Source organism: Natator depressus, chromosome 4 (assembly GCF_965152275.1).
Source record: "Natator depressus isolate rNatDep1 chromosome 4, rNatDep2.hap1, whole genome shotgun sequence".
NCBI lineage: Eukaryota > Metazoa > Chordata > Testudines > Cheloniidae > Natator > Natator depressus.
In genome coordinates this window covers 40,126,851-40,153,562 of record NC_134237.1, presented here as the reverse complement: position 1 = coordinate 40,153,562, position 26,712 = coordinate 40,126,851, and the positions used below count along the sequence as shown (strand labels likewise).

At 41.4% G+C, this 26,712-nt stretch overlaps 1 protein-coding gene across 1 annotated transcript in view; it reads left to right on the top strand.

Moving 5' to 3' along the window:
* TNIP3 (TNFAIP3 interacting protein 3) overlaps positions 1-26,712 on the top strand; it is a 65,651-nt gene that overhangs the window by 21,855 nt on the left and 17,084 nt on the right. Inside the window, exons 3-9 of the mRNA XM_074950021.1 lie at positions 8,262-8,348; positions 10,156-10,239; positions 12,084-12,149; positions 13,465-13,596; positions 18,563-18,691; positions 22,720-22,839; positions 25,843-25,968. Of these exons, the coding sequence (XP_074806122.1) occupies positions 8,262-8,348; positions 10,156-10,239; positions 12,084-12,149; positions 13,465-13,596; positions 18,563-18,691; positions 22,720-22,839; positions 25,843-25,968 (744 nt within the window). The remainder of the gene's footprint in view (positions 1-8,261; positions 8,349-10,155; positions 10,240-12,083; positions 12,150-13,464; positions 13,597-18,562; positions 18,692-22,719; positions 22,840-25,842; positions 25,969-26,712) is intronic.

Sequence of the window (26,712 nt, the reverse complement as noted above, 5' to 3'; positions counted from 1 at the left end):
GCTCTCGGCTACCATGGGCAGTAGGTGCTGGACCCCTCCTTCCCCCCGTCCTTTCCTGCAGCAGAGCTCAAGCTCTCATCTCCCCCCCGCCCCATCAGCCCCATTTTGTCACAGTTATTCTGAATAAAAGTCACGGACAGGTCACGGGCTTCCATGAATTTTTGTGTATTGCCCGTGACCTGTCCATGACTTTTACTAAAAATAACTGTGACAAAATCTTAACTTTAGTAATGAGATATCATAAATGGTAACTGTGAATCTTAAAAAGAAAAGGAGTACTTGTGGCACCTTAGAGACTAACAAATTTATTTGAGTATAAGCTTTCGTGAGCTACAGCTCACTTCATCAAAAGCTTATGCTCAAATAAATTTGTTAGTCTCTAAGGTGCCACAAGTACTCCTTTTCTTTTTGCGAATACAGACTAACATGGCTGCTACTCTGAAACCTGTGAATCTTAGAAATTAGAAATGAAAAAGACCTCCAATATTAAGTACACTAAACTATCTCTCTTCTGGTGCAGGATACTATCTTTTAATACACCTTTTCATACTTTTGGGCAGTCTTTTTAAAAGGTCACACTGCAGCTGAATATTAAAAATGTTACAGCGGGAGAGAAGCAACAAAATAGTTTGTGTCAAACAAAGACAAAATACTGTGTGTGTGTGTAATATATAAAAATATAAATTAAACAATAATGACCCAGCAGGGAACTCCTTTAGCAAATTTCCTGAAAAGAAATATCCAAAGCCCGCCATTGCTCCAAAAAGAGAGTAAATGCTCTTGGTGATTATGTTGTGGCTCAAACTGAGAAGGAAGTCTTCCCTTAAATTAGAAAGCTCTACTTAAGTCAGGACTGATTCCACATGGAGTTTGTCTGGTCAGTTTCCCATTGCTGCCACTATTGTGTTAAAATGAACAGAGAAATTAAATTATATTTAGGCTTGGCAGAAATAGACTTTTATTTTATCATTTTGACAGATACCCATATTTATTTTAAGCATTTTGAAGATATTGATTTTACATTTTCATGTGCAAAATTATGGGGTTTAAGCAATTTTAAAAAATAGTTATCAATGTAAAACGTTGACAGTTAAGGGAAATTAGGAGGCAGCACACAATGGGGTTAGGGGTCAGACAAGGATTTGACAGTAGTTGTTGAGATTCAAAAAGTTAAAGCTTTATAACCATTAAAATATAACTTGCCAACTGCTTGTGCCAAAATATACCAATAAATATCCTTAAATCAAACACTAATAAGTTCCCAAGTAGTACTTTTCTTACTTAGCCTACCTATAAACTTTGATTATTATCAATGGAAATATTGTTTCATCAGTTTGTGTGTACAATGAAATCGCTTACCTGCATTTACCAATCAAATCAAATCCTTCCAAGCCTAATCACAGTCAATGTTGGTTTAGTGCCAAAATTGCATGTCAGAATCCAACACTAGGAGATGCAGCCTAAAGAGCAAAATGGGGTCCTGCTCTCATTGGAGGAAAGAGAGCACATGCATGGCAAGGGCAGGTCTGAAAATATGCTGGAAATAGAAGGAAGGGGTGTAATAATGAAAAGTAGGGCTTAGATGAATGAAGAAAAGGAATGTTTGGGGGCATGTCCTACACAGTATTAGGAGCACTGGTGCCATTTGGAAGACAGTTTGTTTTTATTTAAATAGATATTTAAAGAGAATATAAAACACATGAGTTCACTGTAGACTTTGATATGGCTGTGTGTGTTTGTGTGAATGGCAGAAGTTAGTGGTGAAGCCCTGTAAGGTCATCAAGTCTGCATCCTCCCAGTGCAAGATTCTTCCCTGAGGTATATTTTTCTGGTGACTTATATAAGCGCACCCAATAATGCAGAGCCTGTCATTGCACATATTTGTCCATTTAAAGAAAAAGAGAGAAATAAAATAAAGATATGAGATCCCATGCAAGTTAGACAGCAATTTACAGCTCTTGCTGTGCTCGGCATTACTTTTTTTGGCCTTAGCAAAAAATGTTTTTGAAAATTTTGAAATAATAATTTCAGAGACAAATTAATCAACATCCAAATAGGCAGGGAAAGAGTTGGGGGGGGGGTCCTGTGTTTTTTGTGTTGGGTTTTGGTTTTTTGTCTGAAGAGCAAAGCGATATGCATCACTCCCCCTTTAGTAAAGGAGGCAAAATAAATAAAATACTAGTGTAATGATGGAGAATTCCTGGAAGAATGGACTGAGGATTGCTCATTGTGTCCCAATGTGCTGAGGCTGCATTAGCATTATCCACTGAAGTTCCAGGCCTATGAGAGCTAGAGAGGGACTAGTGCCCAAAGTGGTTACTACGCTGTCATATCTTGGTAAAACCCCTGTAGAGAAGAGTGAAATTTAAGGTCAAGAAAGTGAAAGGAAATGCTTGGTGTGGTCTGTCCTGTGTGTTATGACACTGACTGCATTCTGAGTCTTGGTACAGAGATCCCTCTTTGAATGTTCTTCTTTGATAGCAGAGCTGGCTGAATGCTAGAACAAAATAGAAGAATAATTATTCAATAAGTAATGGCAATATTAGTCAAATGTTGTATCTGATTAATAATAATATGAAACCAATATGAATTACAGAAATTGATATTGGGAAACAATGCACAGAAACATTATTCTAGAACTTTTCTTCGCGTTTTAATTATGAATTTAAGTTGCCATATTTAACAAGATCACAGTTTTAGCCTTTCGGCTGCTAAAATAGCCCTCTGTGTATATGGAAATAACCCTCAGAATAACAATACTAATTCTGAGGGCTCTGAACTGAGGAACAGGTACCCAGTAAACATAGCTGCTATCATTCTCTTCTGCTCTACTCTGAGCCTCACCTTCTTCCAGATTCCTTCCCCTCTCTTTAATAAGACCCTTCTATGACATTCTGGGATGTAATCCAGAACAGTGAGGGGCTGTGTCACCCTGGCCTGTAACCTCGGATGCCTCACAATGCTTTGCTGCTGTAGCTCCCACCTGGATCACTCATAAACAGCCTGTGAGCAGGCAGGTCACACACACATGCTTAGTGTCTGTGTGTAGCCACAGCTCTGGGCCAGCACTTCTCATCCCAGCAGCCTGTCATCAAACACCAGCCACACACTGACTTCCAGAAGCCTTGGTTACCACTTGCAGGGTGACCCAAATATGGTCCCAGTCTCAATTTCCCCTCCAAAATGTGTGTGCTGCACTATCCAGCCCTCTCCTGGACAATTCAGACATATTAGGTCCATTATGCCTCTAAGGGGACCAATATACAACAGTTTGACACCCTAAATGAGTTACCCACACAGTTCACAACACTGGATTAGTTTCGATTAAAGAATAAAACAAGTTTATTTAACGACAAAGAGGTTTCAAGTGAGTACAAATACGGGGCATGAAAGTCAGAAATGGTTACAAGAGAAATAAAGTTCCTAGGACTAAAACTTAACAAGCTAGGCTTGGTTCAAGATAAAATTCTTATCAATGCTCCCAGCAACAGGGCTGGGCAAATTTCAGGTCAGAATCTCTCTCAAAGTCAAATGGGCTGGTCTCTTTTGTCTTCGTAGGTTAAAGAGCAAGAAATGGATAGGGAGACATAACTTGGGGTGTTTTTGCTCCTCACTTTTATAGTTCAGTCACCCTTTGAAATTCATTTCCCGGCAGTTTACCCCTAAAGTAAATTCCTGCTGTGAGGTTGGAGTCAAGGAGTCTGGTGGTGAAAGAGGTTCCAGACTGACTAGTGAGTTATTAGTTTTTAAATGATACCTCACAAGGCTTATTTTCACAAGGCATAGCTGATACCTCACAAGGCATATTTTGTACAAAGATTGTTACAATAGTGTGCAGAGTGTGAATGCCGAGATTCATTCGATCTCGCTTTCCTACCTCTGTGATCTGCCAAATGTGGCTAGACCTCCCATCCCCACCCCATGAGGCCTGCTTTATTTTAGGTCAGGGATTAGAATTACCTTAAAGAACTGTCATGCTTACCATTACCTGATGATGGAATTTCATGCAACTCATATCTGTTTATCTATTCCCCTCCCCTGCCCCCCAACTGCAGACTTACCTCAGAGCCACCTTGGCAATTTCTCTCCTTTGACTGAGACAGTTGGTGGCTAACTTTACATGATGCCACTCTGCACTATATGCCAGTTCCTGCTTGCCCTAGCCTGTCTCCTTGACACGCTATCTGCCACTTCCCCTGCTGGTTCCCAGACTGAAGAACTCACAGAACATAGAACTGGTTTAAATTAAAATAAGTTTTTTTTGTTTTTTAAGACAAGAACTTCACAAGAATTTTTTCAAATTTGAAATACTTAATATTGCACAAAAGTTGAAATCTGAAAGACTTTGACCAGTTTTAGCAGAAGAGGGAGTGGGGCATATCTGCAGGGTGCTGTTCTGAGCATAGGGGGAAGAGGTAGGGTCAGTTGAAACTCACTGCAGCCTCATCTTCCAGCTATGAGATAACACACCTACAGTACAGTGTACCCTAGAAGTCTCCCCAAAGCCCTAATTAAAATCCTCCAAAATGAGATTGACACAAATGTATTAAATACTAGGGGCTTAGTCAGCATCCTAAAGTTAACCCAACTTTCCTGGAAACTGGTTTCAGCGAAATGATGGTAACAATTGTATGAACGCCAGCATGTTAATTTCATTTCCTAGCTGAGTTTATTTCAGTGCTAATAGCATTAACATTGAGCTGGGGATCTTCCAATTGCACTATTATCACTATTAACATGCACTACCAGTGTGCTTAGCATTATATAACAGATAAAGACAGCCCCTATTTCCATGAACTTATAGTCCATAACAGGTATGAGAAGACACACTGGGAGACGATAAGATGATCTTATTAAGGGACTTTCCCAGTTATTTGTGCGTAGGGAGACTAGAGCTAGTTGGAAGAAAAATTCCAGTTAAATGACTACTTGTTTTGAAACTTAAGCTAACTAGACTGAAAAAGGCTCACAAAAAGATGGGGGAAAAAACAACCCCCCAAAAGTTTTGATTAGTCCAAAATAAATATTTTATTCCCTTTTTTGGTTTGTGAAAATTTGAGATTTTGACCTTTTGTCGTGATTTGGGATTTTAACAACATTTGTGAGGCAGGAAAACAGTTTCCCACATAGCTCTGGTGGGACCTTCTCCCTACTCCTTGTCCCTTTCTTTCATCAAGAGATCTGTTTCTTGACTCTTTTTTTAAAAACTTTTCCATCAGGAAAACTACTACTTCCTTTCTACAGGAAGCCATCATGATTAATGCATCAATGCCATGGTAAGCATTCTGATGCCTTCTAACTATCTATGATAGATAGACAGGCAGACCACAGGTCTACGGGACATGAGATTTATTCAGTAATATACTGTGTGACCTTAGATATTCAATCACTCTGTTGCTCTATGTGTAAAGAGGGGATATTACCTACTTTTGTAAAGAGCTTTGAGACCCTCAGATAAAAGAAGCCACAGAGGTACAAAGTCTGTGATTTACCTGGTGATTCACCATTTGATATGTCATCTTCATTTTGAGACCTGTGGGGGGTGTTTCCTTTTCACCACCACAGGAATCTCACAGTTAAATCATTGCTGTCGTCTTCTGTCCAACTTCAAACTGGTGTGAAATATTTTTGTGGAAAACCAATTGCATTTATGCATACTGCAATCCTGTAACTTCCTGTGATATATCTGCAGGAATGTCAAAAACAGTGGCACATATTGCCAATTTTGTGTGGTTTTCCAATTTCCCTGGTATTACAGCTCCTGACAATACAAGGCTAAATCCTGCTAGTCTTACTCATAGAAGTAATATTGTTGATTTCAATGGGACTACTTATGTGAGTAAACTGATCAGGATTTGAGCAAGCTGGGAATCTTCTTTGCTTCCTCCCTCTCCTCCTCATTTAGTCTGTGGCTGAATCCTATTTCTTCTTCCTCCACAACATCTCAAAAATCCACCCCTTCCTTTGTAGCCTGATGGCCAAATCCACAACCTAGTCATTTTCTGCCTTACCTACTGTAATCTCTACTAAGGTTCTGTTGTAGTTAAAATTAGAAATTGACCTAAAGCTGGCCCAGTGCCGTGGCTGGTGGAACAAATAATGTACTAATATCCTGGGATGCTAGGCTTAGAAACAATATGATTTTCACACTTGAACATAGATGAAGTCTGAAGGTACTAACACAGAGTTAGGAGGCTAAATTAGTTCTTCACTATAGCATCACCAAAAAGTTGTAATTGTAATCCTAAGAACTGATCTTTGCCCAAAAGATTAAGTAAAAACGGCTCAGAATGAAGGAGGTCATCCCAATGTTAGCCTTTGATTGAGTCAATATTTCAAGTACCTTCTCCATCAAAGAGCTCTCAGGCCCCTTGAAATATTCTGTTCACGGGTCATAACCAGATGTCTAAAGCTCCACGCTACAAACAACAACATAATCCTGAGACAAAATTATTCTAAAATTGTGATCATTAATAGTGTGCGCTCTGTAGCTCTAAGAGAATTACTCACTGACTTGAATTTTAAGCAAAAAAATATACTTTCACTGCTCCTCACTTTACAAAGTCCTTTTTGTCATTCTTGTCATTTCTATAAACCTTTAAATATTTATTTATTTAATTTGGTGGTCAGAATAACTTTTGTGTACAATCCAAAATGTCCTTATCAAAATAAAATCTTTTTCCTAATACCTTGGTTGTACCCTAATGGATCCCTGACCACTTTAACAAAGTTGGAAAACTAACCTGTTCAAATGGGCAAAACAAGGAAACAAACCAAGATTTCAGGAAAAATTGTTTTGCTGTTTCCTAGAAAGTCATTTTATTAGTGAAGATTTCAATCAAGAAACTTTGGTTAGCATGCAGAATTTTGTACATGGTTCAACATGTGCCAAGAAAAACTAGAGGGGGGAAAAAAAGCCCTTGAGACATATTCCAGAGAATATAAAGTTTAATCCTGATGATTGGATCGTAACTGAAGTGCAGTTATTGTTTGTGGGAAGTTCCAAATGGAGCTTGAGATTCTACAATACAGAAATTGTTTAATCATAAATTACCAAGCAGATGTCTGGAGCTTAGCTGTAAAAAGTCCACTGTTTCACCAAAAGTCTATAGTTCGTGTAAATCTTTTTTTTAGTTGCAGGTTTTTACAAGGAACTATGTTGTCTTAAATCAATTTTCATATGATTACATTTGTTCCTTTCCCTGAGAAAAACCTATTATCTTCCCACAGAAAGGAAAAGGGTTTTTTTTCTTTTAAATTTTCCCTCCAACACCATCATCATTCAGAATTTTTAGAAGAAAAAAATTGTACTTTGTATTTGTCTAGTGCTTTCTATCTAAAAAACTCAAAATGCCATAGAAACACTTAATTGTGTGTCTCATTTGTGAGGTTAGTTATGTATAGTTATCCCCATTTGCAGATGGGAAACTAGACATAGAAGTTAACACTAAAATGATTAAACTTGTGTACCTTAAGCTAGGCATCTAAATCTATATTGAGACAACCTGATACATGACAAGAACTGGAAGGATCAGGCCCTTAAAGATAATAAGAAAAACAGCGTGTTGTAGCTCTGTACTTTGCACAATTATAGAACTATTTCAAGGGGAAAAAACCTCACCCTCCGGCTGTAAAAGTGTGAAATGCTGCGTGTATATTTCACTGTACTTATTGTTCTTTTTGCGGGGTGTTTTCTTCCCTATAGTTTTTACAGGCATTATTGGTATTCTCCATTAAGTGACTCACCAATTTCTCTCTTACAAGGAAATACAGTAAGTCTTAATGTCACATCAGAAAATGTTTATATTCAGGCAAGCCAAAGGGCTTGGTTCCAGTTGGAAACAGATATCTCTGGTACTGGGGAAAAGAAAGCCATGTCCCTAGAGCTATTCACTGAAAGTTTATTTTTCCTTCCCTTATCTTTGCTAGTTCCTCACCCAGAGGAGAATCAACCAGTAAAGGAAGGGATTGCAATTTACATAACACACCAAACAAAGCCTTATCCTGTCTCATACATTAGTCACAGACAGCATGCTTGAGACATTCTGGGAAGCCCCTGTATAGAAGGCAAAAAAGGTTTAAATCAGAGTTCCATCACCTATATCTTACTCTGTGGTTCTTCCACACACACACAACTAGTTGGGAACATTTTCTGTGAAGTTCTTGAGACACATGTTTTAATAGAACTTTTTCCTTCCTCCTCCTTCGGACAACCCCACCTGCTTAAAGTACGTATTTTATTTGTTTGCCTTCTTTTAAAGACCTGCAGTAAAACAGACATCCAAAGCCACTGTCAGCTGCCACAGACAGGCATGAATGGCCCGGAAACTTCAGCAAACCAGTCACAGGTAAGTGAGCATTTCTGATGGGGAGCAGTATCAGTGGCATGTTGTTTAATTAATGGAAATGTGCAAACTAATTAGACATTTAGAGCTATCATTTTGTGGATGGATCATTATAGGCTTGTGCATTAAAATAGTCTTGTCAGAATGAATGGATTCTGTTTTAATGTACGAAGGTGATACTGGAATGCTATAGATCTTTAGATCCTTTTTTTAATCTTTACTTTTTTTTCTTTAAGGGGCTGATCTTGGGCGTGGCCAATTGCCATGGTAACAAGGCAGCTTCTTGAGGCACTGTTAGCTATTCCAAGATTTGAGCCACAGGCACCGGGGTGTTCTTTGAATTTACTAGCATTGTGTTTCTCGACTGGAAAGTGTGAGCTGTGACATTTAAAGCCAATCACAATTTGTCCTTAAAGCTGTCTATATGTATCTATTGAATAAAAAAGAATTTGCAAACTATATTTGATAGCTTTTGAGAATTCTGCGTTCGGCTGTGCTTTCCTTGCCTGGGCTGACAAGCTGTGCCAGCTCAGTAGCGCATGCAGTACCGCGGGGCCGTAGCCGCTGGCAGGAGTGGAAAACTCCACCAGCGGGTCAACTCCATGGGCAGGAGGCAGCCAGAGACAGATTGCGGGCATGGGGAGTGGGAAGCTCCCCCAGGCCAACCTCCAAGGATGAGGCAGTGGCAGTGAGACACGGGTTAGGGAGGAGTGGCAAGGGATTGGGTCACAGAAGGGTGAGCAGGATTGGGGGGTAATTAGTCCTGGCAGCTCCACAGAGGAAACAAGGTAAAGAAAATGGAATCTGGGCCAGCAACTAGACCCTTGCAATCCAACTGGAACTTGACAGGGTCCGACTACAAGTGTCGGGATTGGGTCAGGAATGAAAACAACTTGATATGCCTGGACTTGAGTTCAGGTTTGCTGGGATCTAGTCGGATTCAGATCAGGCTTTAAAATTAGGTCCTAACAGACCTCTAATTGACAGTACAGTTTTGGTCTGAAAACCAGGCTACTGACTGGATATTTGGTGGGGGTAAGGTGACCAGATACGACTGTGAAAAAACAGAACCGGGGGGGGGGGGGGGGGGCGGAATTATGATCTATTGGGCTAATAATATAAAAATGAGGATTTGCCTGAAACTGGCTACAAATTACCTATGAAGTATATTTGAACCCATTATGGGTCTAATTATGGGCCCACTCCTGAAAACACTTACTGCTGGAAATAATGCTTACTGTACTAGTGCCCATGAATGAATGGGACTATTCATGCCTGCTAGCATGCCTAGTGGTCAGTGTTTGAAGCACAGGACCTTTATTAGTTGTGAGGCAGGCAAACAATACTTTAATACACAGTATCTTTAAAATAAAAAGCAAAATATGAATGTAGAAAGCTGAAGAAAATCATTAGGCTTTTGCTGACTTTGCAAACTGCTTTTTTAAACAGTTGCACCCGTAACACAATATGATATACAATGGGCTAAAATCTCAGCTGGTGTAAATTGGCATATTTCCATTGACTTCAGTTGGCCACAATTCTCATTTTCGCCACAGAGTAAGCAAACGTTAAATTGAGTGTAAATTACATTTTTGTTCAATTTAAGGCCTTTTTGCCTTACCAGGGAAAGTTCAAGGGACAGTAATATAAATATAGCACTTAAATAGAAATTTCCCTCTTCAAATTGCTTTATAAATATTAATATACTAGACATGTAGGGTAGATAAGTGCTCTATAGGATAATATTGAATTTGGGGGTATTAATTAGAAGGATTTATTTTAAATATTGTTTTTTTCTCTCCTTTGAAAGTGTACGTTACTGACAAAAAAGAACAACATACCAACAGATACCCTTGAACAACAGATCAGAATATTGGAAAGACAGAGACAAGAGGTAACTGATAATAGTATTATGTAATTATAAATTTTGGTCTCCCAAAGCAGGAAATCATAGGGTTCAAATTGTTACTGTTGCTCACACTGATTAATATTTACTTCTCTAGCAGTTCCTCTGCAGTCAGTGACAGAATCAGGGCCATAATTTTCTTGTGGAATGCTAGTCCTACATTCTGGAACCAAAATACTCTTGCCTCACAGTTTGTCACAAACAAAGGTCCCAATCCTTCAAACACTTATGTGTATGCTTAACTTTATGCATGTGACTAAAGCCATTGGCACGTTTCACATACATAAAGTTAAGCAAGAACATACATGTTTGCAGAATTGGGGCTGAAAACACAGTAATAATGTGCTGATATAAGGTGGTGTAGCCAAGCTGAAGGTTAATGATTTCTTGAACCCTGAGTAGGGAATTATAAGACATTAATGCAAACTTTATTAATGCTCATAGTAATTCCAAGGGGTAATGTTGAGCAGCAACAGATTGCTTATTGGGTGTCTGACTCCTAGCAAATTGGGAATGTTTCTTTTTGTGACCATCCTAAACAGTGATCCATGTGTGCCGGATCTCAGGGTGCTTCCAGGGGGCATATTTGAAGAGTGTAAACCAGTTGTATTGGTTCACTGCTAACTTTTTATGTGCCAATTACATGTATGATTAGGGCCCTACCAAATTCACAGCTGTAAAAAATGCATCATGGACCGTGAAATCTGGTCTCCCCCTTGAAATGTGGTCTTTTGTGTACTTTTACCCTATACTATTCAGACTTCACAGGGGAGACCAGTGTTTCTCAAACTGGGGGTCTCAATCCAAAAGAGGGTTGCAAGGTTATTTTAGGGATGGTTGCAGTATTGCCACCCGTACTTCTGCACTGCTGCCTTCGGAGCTGGGCAGCCGGAGAGTGGCAGCTGCTGGCTGAGGACCCAGCTCTGGAGGCAGCAGTGCAGAAGTAAGGGTGGCAAACCCATACCATGCCATCCTTACTTCTGCGCTGCTGCTGGCAGCGGCGCTGCCTTCAGAGCTGGGCAGCCGGAGAGCGGCAGTGCTGACCGGGAGCCCAGCTCTGAAGGCAGCACTGCCACCACCAGCAGCGCAGAAGTAAGGGTGGCAATACTGCGACATCCCTACAATAACCTTGTGACACCCCCCTAGAATCCTTTTGGGTCAGGACCCCTACACTTACAACATTGTGAAATTTCAGATTTAGATATCTGAAATCATGAAAGTTATGATTTTTAAAATCCTAGGACCATAAAATTGACCAAAATGGACCATGAATTTGGTAGGACCCTATTTTGATAAAAGCCAATCCCTTTTCACTTTATATATGGAAATAGTCTTGCTAAACTCAATGGCACTTTCATATGAGTAAGGCAAGTGGGGTTTGCAACATCTAAAACACCTATCGTATGTACCTGGCAAGATACAGTGAACTATAAACAAGGAAAAAAGCGTGTGTAACTTCAGAAAGAAATTGGGAGTGGTAGTTTATTTGCATTGCTACTGTGTTTAACATGAGTCACCTGCAATTTACTGCACATCAGAGAGATGTAAATGTCGCTCCCTGCCCAACTATTTTGTTGTGGATGGGGAAAGCTCAGTTTATATCTCCACCATTACTGTATTCCGGAATGCAAATAGCAAAGAAATGAAAGACATGCCACAAAGGTCGACAACCTTTGGACTTTCTCTTCTTGAATGTAAATTGGCCATAGATAATGAGGAGAGTCTGAACACCTTTGTTACCTTCAGGATTAAAAAATTAGTCAGTTTAAACTATCTAACAATGCACTTCAGGCAAGTGTTGCTCACTGAGACTTACTGGTTGATAATTGCAGCTGCTGGAGGTGAACAAGCAATGGGATCAACAATTTAGAAGTATGAAACAGCACTATGAAAAAAAGGTAGGTTTGACTGTTTCTATCTGGCTCTAAAAGTGCCACCAGCTGACAGCAGCCCCATCCTTAAATACAAACTAGACTACAGGTATAACTTGAAAAATAACATTAAAACATTTGCATTCTATGTCCACCCTTACGTAAAGGAAAAATTGAGAGTTTGAACATAAAATAGCAAGTAACGTGCATATGGGTTTTCTGGCAATCAGTTACTGGAGCTGAGGTTCAAAGTGGTCTTTGAAGTCCTGTGAGGATTGTTGTGGTCATCGAAACAAGGGTCCTCACACCCTCCACAAGATCATGAAAACTGTGCCCACTTTAAGCCATGCTTCCCTGAGAATTAATCTACAGGTGTGCAGTATGTGCCAAAGCCACTGGAACTGCACAACCACAGCCCCATATGCCCCTGTGCCATCCCCTATGCTCTGTTCTAGGTAGGTTTATGAATGACCAGCATGGAGATCCCCTTTTTGGTAATGCAGGTAGGGGAAGCTGAAGTTGCTCCACTAGCCCTAATACGTGTGTGGATTTTACCCCATGAGAGGCTATACGGTATAAGGAGCTCCTGTTCTTTTATTTTAAATATATACTGTTACTTCTTTTATTAAGAATTCTGTTAAAACAAGTGGTAGTCTCTTCCTCCCTCCTTTCACATTTCTTTTGAAAACACCATAATTAGTTAGTTAGCAAACTCAGCTGCCTGAGTGTGGTTTCTTCTTTTAAGCAAATAATCATAATTTCCATCAGTGTCTGCCTCTAACTGCCTTATAGGAAAAAGAAATTCCCATTTGTCTTTGGTAGAAAACAAAAATAAAATGTTGATTTCCTCCCCCCCCAACCAGCTCTATTAATAGACCACACAGTTCTTTTCTGAATTGCTTATACAGAGAGAGAATACACATGACTTGTCTCCATCAGTGCATGATCATTTTACCCCCAGTTGGATTATGAGGCACATCTTTGCAGAAGGAGCCCATGATAGGGATGAAAAAAGAGCATTAAATGTGGGAAATCTTTAGAGGGACTGCTCCTTAACGGATGTAAATTGGCAGCTAAATCATTGGAGCTAATTGGATTTACAATAGCTGAGGATCTGGCCCAGGGCCAGAGTGCTTAAAAATTTTCATTAGAGAGAGACAAGTATGATTTAGGAAAGGGGGGGGGTGTCTTATTTACGTACAAACGGTTCTGGCTCCTTCTCTGTGTCTAGCTGCGTGCTGAGAGCAGGAAGGTTTTGAAGGAGCCTTAGGGATACTACTCCATTCAAGTGTCCTCTGGCTCAATCACGCCCCTGCTGTGAGTGTGTGTGATCATTTTACAGCTTGCAGAAGTGAAAGCGAAACTGGGTGCATCACAGAGGAGTGTCAGCGAGCTGGAGAAAGAAAGGCAGCAGAATCAGCAACAGTGTGAGAGGCTGCAAGCCCTGGCCAGAGATGGACTGCTTCAGGAAGCGGTAGGAGGATTGCACTTTACCTACTTGATTGTGTGTGTCCATAGAGTTGCATGGGGTTTGCTCTAGTAAGAGATACAGCGTGGGATGAATTACACCAGTGAGATAAGAATAGAGTATCGGGGTTCCTTGTCTGGTGGTGTTATGCTTCTGAGGAGGCGGTAGATTAGAGATCCATCTCTAGAAATGCAAGTGACTCCCAGTGGCTGTGTCACTCCAAAAGTTGGCAGAGGGCTGATGAATAGAGCAATAGAGCGGGGCGGGGGGAAGCATACTGATATGATTGTACACTTGTCCCCTCTCAAACAGATCTGTAAGTGGGTGAATTTTCTTTATGCTCAATAAAAGAAAATGCTGAAAATATTCTCTCCAAACTGGGTGACTGGGCAACAAAATGGCAGATGAAATTCAGTGTTGATAAATGCACAGTAATGCACATAGGAAAACATAATCCCAACTATACATACAAAATGATGGGGTCTAAATTGATTTTTACCACTCAAGAAAGAGATCCTGGAGTCATTGTGGATAGTTCTCTGAAAACATCCACGCAAAGTGCATCGGAAATCAAAAAAGCAAACAGAATGTTGGGAATCATGAAGAAAGGGATAGATAATAAGCTGGAAAATATCATATTGCCTCTATATAAATCCATGGTATGCCCCCATTTTGAATACTGCCTGCAGATGTGGTCGTCCCATCTCAAAAAAGATACATTGGAATTGGAAAAGGTTCAGAAAAGGGCAACAAAAATGATTAGGGGTATGGAACGGCTGCCATATGAGGAGAGATTAATAAGACTGGGACTTTTCAGCTTGGAAAAGACACGACTAAGGGGCGATATGATAGAGGTCTATAAAAATCATGATTGGTGTGGAGAAGGTAAATAGGAAGTGTTATTTACTCCTTCTAATAACACAAGAACTAGGGGTCACCAAATGAAATTAATAGGCAGCAGGTTTAAAACAAACAAAAGGAAGTATTTTTTCACACAATGCACAGTCAACCTGTGGAACTCCTGGCCAGAAGCTGTTGTGAAGGCCAAGACTATAACAGAGTTCAAAAAAGAACTAGATAAGTTCATGGAGGTTAGGTCCATCAATGGCTATTAGCCAGTATGGACAGGAACAGTGTCCCTAGCCTCTATTTTCCAGAAGCTGGGAATGGGCATCAGGGGATGGATCACTTGATGATTACCTGTTCTGTTCATTCCCTTTGGGACACCTGCCAGTGGCCACTGTCAGAAGACAGGATACTGGGCTAGATGGACCATTGGTCTGACCCAGTATGGCCATTCTTATGTTCTTACTGTAGGAATTTAAAGGGGAGCCTTAACTGCTAGATACATACACAAAGTGCTTAAGGATAATTTAGGGTAGTAAATATATGTGTGTGTTTAACAGAGCACATGTTGTCAAATACATATACAAATATTTAAAGAGCTCTTTAACTTACTACTGTTAGGCCCAGTCCTGCAAACACTATCTGGTATAGTGCTGACTACTCTGAGTAGTTCAATAGTAAACACACTATGCCCTGTAATATGTGTTTCCTAGCTCAGGTTCTAAGGGTATGTCTACACTGGAAACTTCCAAGTGTTTCCGCGGCAGCGCTTTGAAGTGCGAGTGTGGTCACGCGCGAACGGTGGGAGAGAGCTTTCTCAGTGCTCCTGGTAATCCACCTCAGTGAGGAACCTGTTTACACTAGCACTTTAAAGCACTCAGACTTGCTGCGCTCAGGGTGGTGATTTTTCATGCCCCTGAGCCAGCACGTTAGAGCGCTATAAAATGTAAGTGTAGACATACCCTTAGACTTGAAGTCAGGTCACGGTTCTGTGTTTTTCATGCAAAACATGATGACGTGAGACACTGATGCAGCTGGAGGAATGCATCGCTTCCACTTGACCTGTATGAATGTTTGCTATTGGCTGCCATAAGATAAACTCACATCTTTGTATGTAAAGCTTTTCATCTCCTCTTTTAACGTTTCATTGGTAGTCTGTAGTCTTAGGCCCTGGTTCAGCAAGGTCCATGAGAGGATCCTTCTCTGATGAAGTGGTCCAAAGAATGAAAGAGCTGGAGAACCATTGGATTAAAGGATGTACAACACAGTATGACAACTTGGCAGCATCCTTCATACAAACCTCAGATAGTCTGCAGAATTAAAATAAAACATACATAAAGTTTTAAATAGATAGTAGAAGGAGAGTAGCATTAAAAGGGTGTTATCCAGGGACAAAAAGATATATTTTTCCAGTGGGATCTGAAAATGGATAGTTCAATAAGGCCAAGAGATGAAAGGCTTTCCTAGATAACCAACCGCTGCAGAAAAGGTTCTCAGAGCAACAGTGGTGAGGGTGAGTGAAAGGACAGAGAGGAGTTCTGTGTTTACATGAGAGAGAATGTGAGGAGAAGAGCAGGGAGAGGGGTAGGGGACAATGAGTTGTTCTGGAGCAAGTCTATGGAGGGTTTTAAAACAAGGATGGCAATTTTGAACTGGAATCTGAACTGACTAGAGAACTAGAGGAGGTTGGTTAAATGAGGTAGTGATATGGTTGTGTTCTTTTGTATGTATCAGAAGGGGAGACCCAGCATTTTGCATTTGTTGGGATTTAGGAATGGGTGAAGCCTTAGAAATAATAGTAATTGTCGAGGTAAGAAGAGATGAAAACATTTATAAGGATTTTTAGGAGTTTTATAGCTTAAAAAAACCCAAGCTCCAAGTTTACTCATGTATCTGTAATCAGGAGATGCTCTGCTAAAATTTACACACTTTTTTGACGAAATTAAATGTTCCAACTAATTTGGAGTATGGTGATGGAATGTAGCCTCGTTATCAGGAAATCTAAGCCTGCAAAGTGCTTTTTCAGTGGGTGGATGTGCACATTAAGATTTATCCTTTTTTTGTGGGCATTTTAATACCATATAAAACACCGCAGCTGACTGCACTGCGGCACACCTGTTGTACATAAGAATGGGTTTTATGGCCCCCAGTGTGCTTGAACACATTGGGTTTAGGTTTGTTGTAGTTTGATTCGTTATTGCCCAAAGCAGCAGACCTCAGAAAATCTCTTAATTTTATTTCTCCTTTTGTACAAGAAGCCCCAAGTTTTAAAATTAAATTAGAAAAATGTCAAAATGAATCTGATCTAACTCAGTCTGACAAAAGCAGCTAGTGAGGAAAGTTTTAACCCTTCAGAGCAATGTGGAGAAGCTTGTACAGTACTGTCACTCTGGGAGTTGGATACTGATCTCACCTCCATTTAGCTGTAAATCCACACAGTAACTGCATTGAAGCCAGTGGTGTTTTACGGTCAGACATCAGTAAGACTGTAGATGTAATGTGAAAACAGAATTGGACTGTATGTTTAATGTGCCAGTCATGTTAATCCCTACAATGCTATCTTAAAAATAACATGGTAAAAGTGCTGTCTTAATTAGGGATACTTTCCTTAATTGAGTAATAGTTAAGTGTGGTCATGCTCCACTCTGCACAGCTGGGTTGGGGGTAAAGGTAACTTTAAGCTACTTTGATGGCTCCCTGATCCTGGAGCAGGCTGGGTGCTGATTCAGCTTCTCTTGCAATGTAGAGCAACCTCAAGTCTGCTCTTAATTGTCACCTGCTACAGGAACCATTTCATTAGCCAGGGATTGCTGGAGCACTGCTGCACTCCAGCCTGTGCTGGGAATAGAGTTGCCAACTTTCTTCTTGCACAAAACTGAACACCCTTGCCTGGCCCACTTCCCTGCCCCTTCCCTGAGGCCCTGCCCCTTCCTCACCCATTCTCTGAGGCCCGGCCCACCACTCTCTCCAGCTCCCTTCCCTCCGTCACTTGCTCTCCCCCACCCTCACTCACTTTCACTGGGCTGGGGCAGGGGGTTGGGATGTGGGAGGGGATGAGGGCTCCAGCTGGGGGTGCTGGCTCCAGGGTGGGGCTAGAAATGAGGAGTTCAGGGTATGGGAGGGGGCTCCGGGTTGGGGTAGAGGGTTGGGGTGTGTGAGGGGGTGCGGGGTCTGGGAGGGTGTTTGGGTGCTGGAGGGGGTTCCAACCTGGGGCAGGATGTTGGGGTGTGGGGTCTGGGAGGGAGTTAGGGTGCAGGGGGGGGTTCCAACCTGGGGAGGGAGTTCAGGGTGTGGTCTCCGGCCGGGCAGCGCTTACCTCAGGCAGCACAGTGAGGCTAAGGCAGGCTCCCTGCCTGCCCTGGCTCCACGCTGCTCCTGGAAGCGGCCGCCATGTCTGGCCCCTAGGCGGAGGAACATCCAGGAGGCTCTGTATGGTACGTGCTGCCCGTGCCTACAGGCGCTGCCCCCCCGAAGCTCCCATTGGCCATAGTTCCCATCCAATGAGAGCTGCGGAGGCAGTGCTCGGGGCGGGGGCAGCATGTGGAGCTTCCTTGATCGCAGCTGTGCCTAGGGGCTGCAGGGACATGCCGGTTGCGTAGCCAGGTCAGGCAGGGAGCCTGCCTTAGCCCCGCTGCGCCGCCAACAGGACTTTTAACGGCCCAGTCAGTGGTGCTGACAGGAGCCACCAGGGTCCCCTTTCGACCAGGCGTTTGGACGCCTGGCAACCCTAGCTGGGGACACCTCCTGGGCTGGGGACTATTATGGGGGACTATTATAATGTAGAGCTGGAGTAATAATCTCTCTGCAACCTCATCTGTTTTGATGCCTGGCTTCAAGGCCCCTTTGTGCAACCCTACTACATGAAGGGGTCAGGATCTGGGCTGGTATGTTGTCTTTTTTCTCATCATGTGAGTAGGCAGCGCAGTGCAATCTCAGCACATTTTATAGCATCAGGCTCCAGCGACCCATTGTTTTTCCTGCTGCTTCTCCTTCCAGTAGTTTGGCACAATTGCTTGGGATAACAAAAGTGCAACACATCTGCCAGACAGCAGATAGTCTGAAAACATACTTGAAATTTTTTTTCGTCTGAACCTTATCAACATTTCTATATGTTTTTACATTTCAGAATGAAAAAGAAATCCTAAATGAAGCATTGAATGAACTGAAGGAAGAGAACAAGCTTCTGAAGGAACAAAAAGCTTCAGTGACCAAAAAGAAAGAGTACTATGAATGTGAAATAAGTCGCCTCAACAAGGTATAGACAGAGACAGGTGTCAGATGGGAAACATTGCTTTAATATTTTTTGTATCTTTGACCTGAATTTATTTCAAGGGACTTTGCTGTTGGATAATGCCAAAGTGGAAGACCCTGAATGTTGAAAATAGGGCGCTCTTCTCTCCTCCCATATTGCTCATCTGCTGCGTTGCTGTGGGTGCACAGCAGTGGAACGCTTATCACTACTGTGGGGAGCTATGGTTAGTGGAGACAGGAAAGGGATTATCTAAGCCCACCCTTACAGCCAGCTGCTATTGACAGACAGTTGCACTAAGAAGGGGAATGTACATTTCCTATAGGCCAGCTTTGGAGGAAGCTTTGGCTTCTCACACACAATCTTCTGTGCTTCAAATTCCAAACCTGACTCAAGCACATTGTGGGTTCCTAGTCATCCTCTTGCCTCAGCAATGTTCATTTCTCAAATTCTTCTATCTGACATCGGCAGTCTCTTCCCTCCGCTCTCTCCTCTGATCCCTAACCCATGTCGCCCCAGACATAATCCCATTCTCCCCTTTGCAACATTACTCCCTTCCCTGCTCAGCTTTATAGGGTAAAATCCTGGCTCCAGTTGAAGTCAATGGCAAAGCTCTTTTTTACTTTATTTCACCACAATCTTTCTCTCCTGGCACCCAACCACCTTCCTTCTCTTGCCTTACAGCTCAGAATCCAAATCCTTTACACCAGACAGCGCCCAGTGAAATGCTGTTTTTAAAAAGGGGGGAATGTAGTAAATGTTGAATTAAGAGATCACAGAAAGGCAAGATGTATTTTCTAACAATGTACCTCTTGGTAAACCACAAAAGCTTCCTGAGGAAATATACTGCTCTTAAAAATTACTGTGACGTAACTTTGAGTGATGCATAGGCTAAATTCAAAGCAAGGAAAATGCATGTTGCCTTGTAAAAGAATTTGACTGAATTTGTGGTCTCTCTAGCTGTCTCCGAAATGCATTGACCGGACTCACACAGGAACTTTGTGTGACTTCAGCTCCGAAGGTCTATTCATAAAATAATTTACTGGAACATATTGTTCTGTTTTGCTAGGGTCTTGTAGTGTGGTTGGGACTGAGGAGGAGGGTGGGAAATATACTCATTTGGGAAGAGCTGTGCTGCCAGTGAGATACCTGTTGCTCTATAATACAGAACTCACTGAGTGAAGAGAGAATTGTTCTTTCTGGCTTACCTTATATTTGGGTTCTTCTATAACTATTTCACTAATGTACATAGAAACTGTTGTCCACAGTATTACCAGCCCGATGGATTCAAAAATTGAGTTAGACTGCCCCAAAATCATGAGATTTAAAAAATAAATGTTCTTTTTATTCGCTTTGTTTTTTCAAGCCTTTAGAGTTCACATTTTCCAGCTTTTTCTCCACACAATGATGTCTAGAGACTTCGGGGGAGGGGGGAAGCTGAGATTCTCACATTATCTCGTGACTCCAGGAGCTGGGCCTTAAGAAAAGCACCCAATATCATGAGATTTGTTCTAAAATCACAAGAATTGGCAACTGTTCATAATTAGAAATAAAGAAATTAATTGATAAATAGAGAAGCAGAGACTTGTTTTGCAGACAGCATAAAAACAATCCTTCCAGATGGCTTGAGAAGCAGTGTTGCCGCATATTTTAGATTGTAGCTTAATACATAAACAGTAGATTTCTTCCACCCTCCTCCTCCTCCTCCTCCAGGTACTATAAAAATGAGAACTGTTGAGGGCCACAGAATAATCTGTGAATTCTCCTAGTGGATCAGCACAAAATTATTTACAGCACACATGTATAATTCTGATATACTAGGAAAATTCACAATGTTCTTCCAATTCATCTCCTCCACTTCCACCTGTGTTTGTGGTGAGCTGATCTGGAGCTAGCACAGATCTGTGACATAAAGTATGTTGGAATTGTTGCCACCTAAAAAACTAATCGAAGTTTTTATTTTAAAGGTGTATATAAAGTCAGCAGAGTTAAAATGGATATGACAAATAAGCTTTATAAGCTTGGTGACTGATTTATAAAAGGAGACAGAAGGCATAAAATTCAGTGCAAAAAAATCAGAGAAATGGGGAAACAATACCTCATCAAGGAACAATGAAATAAGGTCATCTTTGAATCAGAGAGCCTGAACCACTGTGTGCAACAAGGCACAGGTGGATACCACATGCATAGGGGGGGAAATAAAACCAGATTTCATTCACGTTCATCCCAAGCATCTATACTTAACAAATCATACGTAAAAGAACGGGTTTGACTGGGCACAGACCAGGAGAGTGTTTTAGCTTTCAAATGTGTTGTGATCCCATTAAGCTTTTCAGAGTCTCTTCCCAGCCTTCCTCTATCCCACCCCCAACTTGTAATTAAATTTTATTTTAACAGGAGTATATCTTGCAGAGAATTAGGACATACTGCTCCGCTCAGGCTGGGGGTTGCCATAGATATTTGGCTCTCCATTAATTTTATTACTTGTACACAGTAGCGAAATATCATTGCAGAAATAGAATGGTCCAGAATAACACTAACTCAGAGGGGCAGGCTGCCCCATGAAGTGTGATACAATATAGAGAATCTACAAGTTGACCAGCTGCGTATATTTTTATACTATCTCATCTTTACAGCCAACCTTATTCACACAACCGTGCACATATATTGTAATGTGCTCCTCTCAAACGCCACAACTATTAGGACAGTACTCAAGGTAGCTCAGCAGTTTGGATTAGATTAAAAGTCCTCTCTCCTCTTTCAGTTTCCTCCTTGGGAGGCTATAAGTTATAACTATAGTTATACTCTCACTATTTCATGGAAGACAAGGCACATAATATTAACCTTTGGGTTACTATGGCCATATGTGCTTTTGGAATTCCTTGTAACTCCTGCTCTGCCCACCCTCTGTCTCTCTAAATTGGTCTTCCCTCCCTTATGACCTTATATGGGAGCTGCCCAACAGGAGGTCACTTCAGACGGACTCTACTGAGCATTCTGAGAAAATTCAGAGACATCCACATTAGGGAGTGGTTCCTCTGTGGACTCCTGGGGAGCCTTTTTATAGCTGGCTGTTTCATGGTCACTCTAAACAGTTCAGACAAGGAGAGAAGTCTGAAACAATTACCAGGAATTATATATTTTAAAAATGCATAATGTTGAGCATGGGGGGTCTCCTCGACAGAGGTTGAGATGGGCCGACACCAAATGGCAAATGGCCATGTCAGCATAATAAAGCAACCTGACATTTGTTAGCTGGTGATAAGTCATAGAGAGTGAGGAGAAACAATAGTTTTAAGATGATTCCAAACCCATGAATAATTTGAATACAGTAATCTCAAAAATACAATGTAAGGGAAGTAATGCAAAGTATCATAGCAGGGTTGGACTGAAAAGCAGAGCAGCAGTAATATACTGGTGTAGTGTGTGTAATCATGACTCCCTCTAGTGGCTGGCCATAGGGACTATGCAACCTCCTGCATGCCAAGAGATAAAGGAGTTGGAACTTATGCCGTACAAATGTGTACTTTTAGTGCTTAAAGGTCTTTGGTTCAGTCCATGCTGTAGCCATTATTTGCTAAATACTGTAATGGCTAAATGTTTTTTAAAAAATGTTTAGTTTTGGGAACCCATCTTTAGGAACCTACATTTTTTTCCCCAAAATTTTCTCTAGGCTTTCCAAAACTCTGATTTTTCAGAGGCAAAGGCATTGGTAAATGTAAATTGGATGGACCTCCAATGGCTCGATTTGAAAGTGCAAATGCTACTTATGAATGCAATCTAAGCACCGAGTCTCCCAGAATGATAGTGTCCCAAACCTAGAAGCTGGAATGTAGTCACTTTGAAAATTTGGGTAATTAAATATTAGTCGCACAGTTTATATACCGCATGAACTCTGTGACAATTATAAATGCAGTCAAAAGCAATTCATGACTTGCTTGAATCTGTTCAGTCAGAGATGCCAACACTGTAATGATTAAAAAGGAATTAATCTGATGTGGTGAATCCAAGTCTGCAGTTACATGTTGTTGCAGGCCCTTCTGGATGCATTGCAAAAGCAGTGCCCGTCCTTTCTTGTGCCTCATTTGGATAAGGCTGACAGGAACTGCACCCATGAAGAGATGAGGACCCAATTGGAAGTGCTCAGACAGCAGGTGAGAATGCCTGGAAGTCAGTCTGACCGAGTTTAACACTGTACTATTTTCCCCCCTTTCTCCTAAGAACTGTGTTCTGGTTAACTTGTTATCCTGATTTTGAAAGGAGGAAGCAGTCTGGCTTTAGTCCAGATAAAATGATGCTTTTAAGATCCTTTTAAGTGGTATGCATTGTCATTGGATGAAATTCAGTCCTGAGGACCAGCACAAGGTCTATGACCATGTGGGGACGGGGATGTGGGCAGTTAGACCTACTGGTCAGAGCCAGGGTCAGAAGCCAGAAACGAAAGCCAGAGTCGGAGCTGGGATTTGGATCACGCCAAAAGTGGAGCCAGAATCAGTGTCAGGAGTCACACTGAGGGTCGTGACTGGAGTCATAGTCAGAGAGCTGTGCTAAGGGTCAAGCTGAAGCCAAAATCAGAGCGTAGTATCGAGGATCAAACCAGAGTCAGGGAACAATGCCAGGGTCACACCAGAGTCAAGAGTTAGGATCCAGTTCAGCAGCAGATCAGGAGTTTTCTCAGTTGCTCAGACAACTTCCTGTGCTCCTTCTGGCTTAAGTCATGTGTTTGGACCAATTGCTGGAGCTGGACATCTGCTCCAATCAGGAGCTTCATGAGCAGAGCCTCTAGTGGTCCAGAGTCCTGTTAGCCCCCATCCCTACTAGTTCCGGAGTGCTGTCAGTTAGCGGCCGCTGTCTGGGCAGTGCTTGGGGACCTGCAGGCCCAGGTTTGAGATATGCAATCCCTCACAGCATCACTTAAAACATCACATAAGGCTTATGTCAGATATAAGAAGGTCATAGGCATTGTGCTAGCTATCTGTACAGGACTGAATTTTACCATAATGAATTATATATTTCAAGAGTTATTGATTAGTCTGATATTGATCTCTTGCATTCTGCCTGTGCTCATTTCTTGTGGGCTGGCACTGTATTGAATTATATAAGAATCCTGTTCTTGGAAAACCAGGATGTCGCACATCTCGGTATTCTAGTCTCTCAGAAGAATGATGCAGCACAAGCAGACATAAATCACAACCTGCATATTGGCTGCAGAGAAAACTCTGCTGTTGTTAGAGAATCTGGAGGTTATCAGTATTACAATCATCATTTTAAGAAATGGATATGATTTTCTTTGGTTTGTTTTCTCTCTATCTAGGAATAGGTCAGTTTAAACTCACCTGAAAAGTACCTAAATTTTTAAATTTTAGGTCTGTCATCCTGTACAGTGTTAGGCAAAGTTATTGAAACACAAATAGACGTGATCAGAAGATACATGGGATAAAATACTTGTTTCTGTCACGTTTGACCAGTTGAGCCAGACTTGACTCTCTAATATAATGTATGCCACATGCTGGGGAGCAGAATCTTGTACTTCATTGTGCTGTAATGGGTTACTTCATTCTGCTAGACAATAAAATAGTGTACACCATTTCTCAAAATCCTCCTGGGGGAACTGAAATGTAGCCGGTCAGTTTTATTAATGTATGTTTCTAGTTGTAGATGTCAGTATAGTCATTCTGGACCTTACACAACATGAAGGGGGACAGAAGAGTTGTGTGGAGGAGGATCGGGGATAGGCATCTATATGATATCATATCTCCATTGCTTAGCCATCTTTGGCCCATCCCTGGCTGGGACAGAAGGGCTAAGCTCTGAACAAAAAGAGGGGAGGGGCAAAGGAAAAGGGAGAAGTGGGGTGTGGTGGGAATACACAGTCTATGTAACACCCCCTCTTCAGGGCATCAGAACTTATAATGCAAAGGGGTATCATAAGTCACTCCACCGTGAACTGTAGCACAATCTGCTCTCCCAGAGTTTTAACAGATCATGTGGTTACCTGGCTGTCAGGGTGAAGATGACAGGACCGATTGCTATACAGCTGGTGCTGTGGAGGGGTGATGGTTGATCGTAGATGGGCTGAAACATATAGGACATGGTTCTCTGCAGGAACGCCTGCTGTGCTCCCTCCCAAGGTGCTACAAGCTGACACTGGGCATGCCTCCTTGAGGGGACAATATGGTAGAGCTGATACTCTGAAAAGGCCTTTTATGCACAGCTTTATGCAGGAAGAGAACCGATAGGCATACATGCACTGGCAGAAGTGTCTAAAGAGCATTGCTGGTGTTGCCAGCTATATGTAGGTAATGCAGGTAGTGGTTTACAAGTTATCTTGTTTCATTTTCTCTGGTTCAGTTGATGGCATTTCTTCACTGAACCAGAGAAACAGCAGTAATATTAACTTGTGACTTAAGTGCTGCATGTATAAAAATGCTGGCTGGTTCATAGCAAAAACATTTTTAATTCATGGTGCATCAGGTGAGGGATCATTGAGATGCTTCGTGGGTCCCAGCTTACCTCTGGCCTATCATTCTGTTCGAGTGATAAGCTCAGTTTTATATATCCTCATGTTAGCATTTCAGGGACTATCCCTTGCAAGGTCCTGAATACCGCCTGCATAGTAAGAACCAGCAGATCCAGCAGTGGAAGTTGAAGATGCTAATCATTAGAGGTCGTTGGAAAATGGGGAAACTTAAAATATTTGTCTCTTAAACTGGCATTTGAATCATCTTGAAGAATCCACGCCCTTAATATTTGGAATCTTAGTGCTAATCACGTCTAAGGCAGTCCCCAAGCAAGCCATTCAAATATAGCAATATTCCACAAATACTGAGATTCTGAATTATTTTTGAGTGGGATCATATGCCGATAAACAGAGTAAGCAAGTGTGACTAAAGCTAGGAAAAGCATGGAAAAAATGTTGAAGGTAGATATATAATAGAAGGGATCAGTCTAAAAAGTGCTCTGTAAATTAGCAGTTGCTTGTCGCTTAGTTTGTAAAAATGACACAGGAAATGTAGAATTCCAGTGAGAGTTCCCTCTTAGGATGAATTCTGTATGTGTTTGGAATGTGTTTTTAAAAAACAAAAAAGAGTAATGGAAACCTTGGATCACTGTAGCGCTATCACAATACATTTCATAAATAACATTAATAATTTCAGGTACAGATATATGAAGAAGACTTTAAAAAGGAGAGATCTGACCGAGAAAGACTTAATGAAGAGAAGGAAGCACTGCAAAAACTTAATGAAAGATCACAGTCCCAACTGAACAAGCTGAATTCTCAGGTATGATTGAAAGAAAGTTGCCATTGCCAGCACATGTGCATTTTATTTTTATTTTCTCACTCTCCATACAACCCAAGACTTTTTGACTTCCTTTAATTGACATTGGATTTTATTTGAGGTCACCACGTGGGATGAAATCATTCTGAAGCAATGTTGTAAAGAGATGAGAAATGATGAGAGACTTCTTCCAAATTAAGTAGATGGAGTGTCTTATTAAAAAGGCTGTTCAGTATCGCTTAAACCACAGTCCTTTTGTCTCTCTTTTTATTTGTTTTGTTGGCATGCACTTGATATAAGAAATGCAGCCTCATCCCCAAACTTTGAAATAAAAAATGTGTGGCCCCAAGTCCTGCTCTATTACAGAGACCTGAGTGTCGAGACAGTGGTGTTACTCCAGAGGAACCGAGAGCAGAATTTGTCCTCGTTCCGATTAATAGAGCAGTCTGAACTGAGTCGTTCCATTTGTTGGGAAATCCTTTTTTATCTCCAGTGTGATGTCAGTGTTCTGAGACGGGAGAAGCTGAAGCGAAATCATGGCACGTACAAAATATTGAGCTTTCACAATCTCCTCTAAAAATAATGAAACTGCGAGACTTCTCTGTGACAGAAGTTGAGCAACATTTTGCAATAAGTGGCAAGTCATTATGGAATGTACTCTGCTGTACTATCATCCCTCTGGACTTCCTTATTCAACCACAGAAGTATTAGCTGATTCTTAACCAACCCACGTAGCAGTACTGTAGA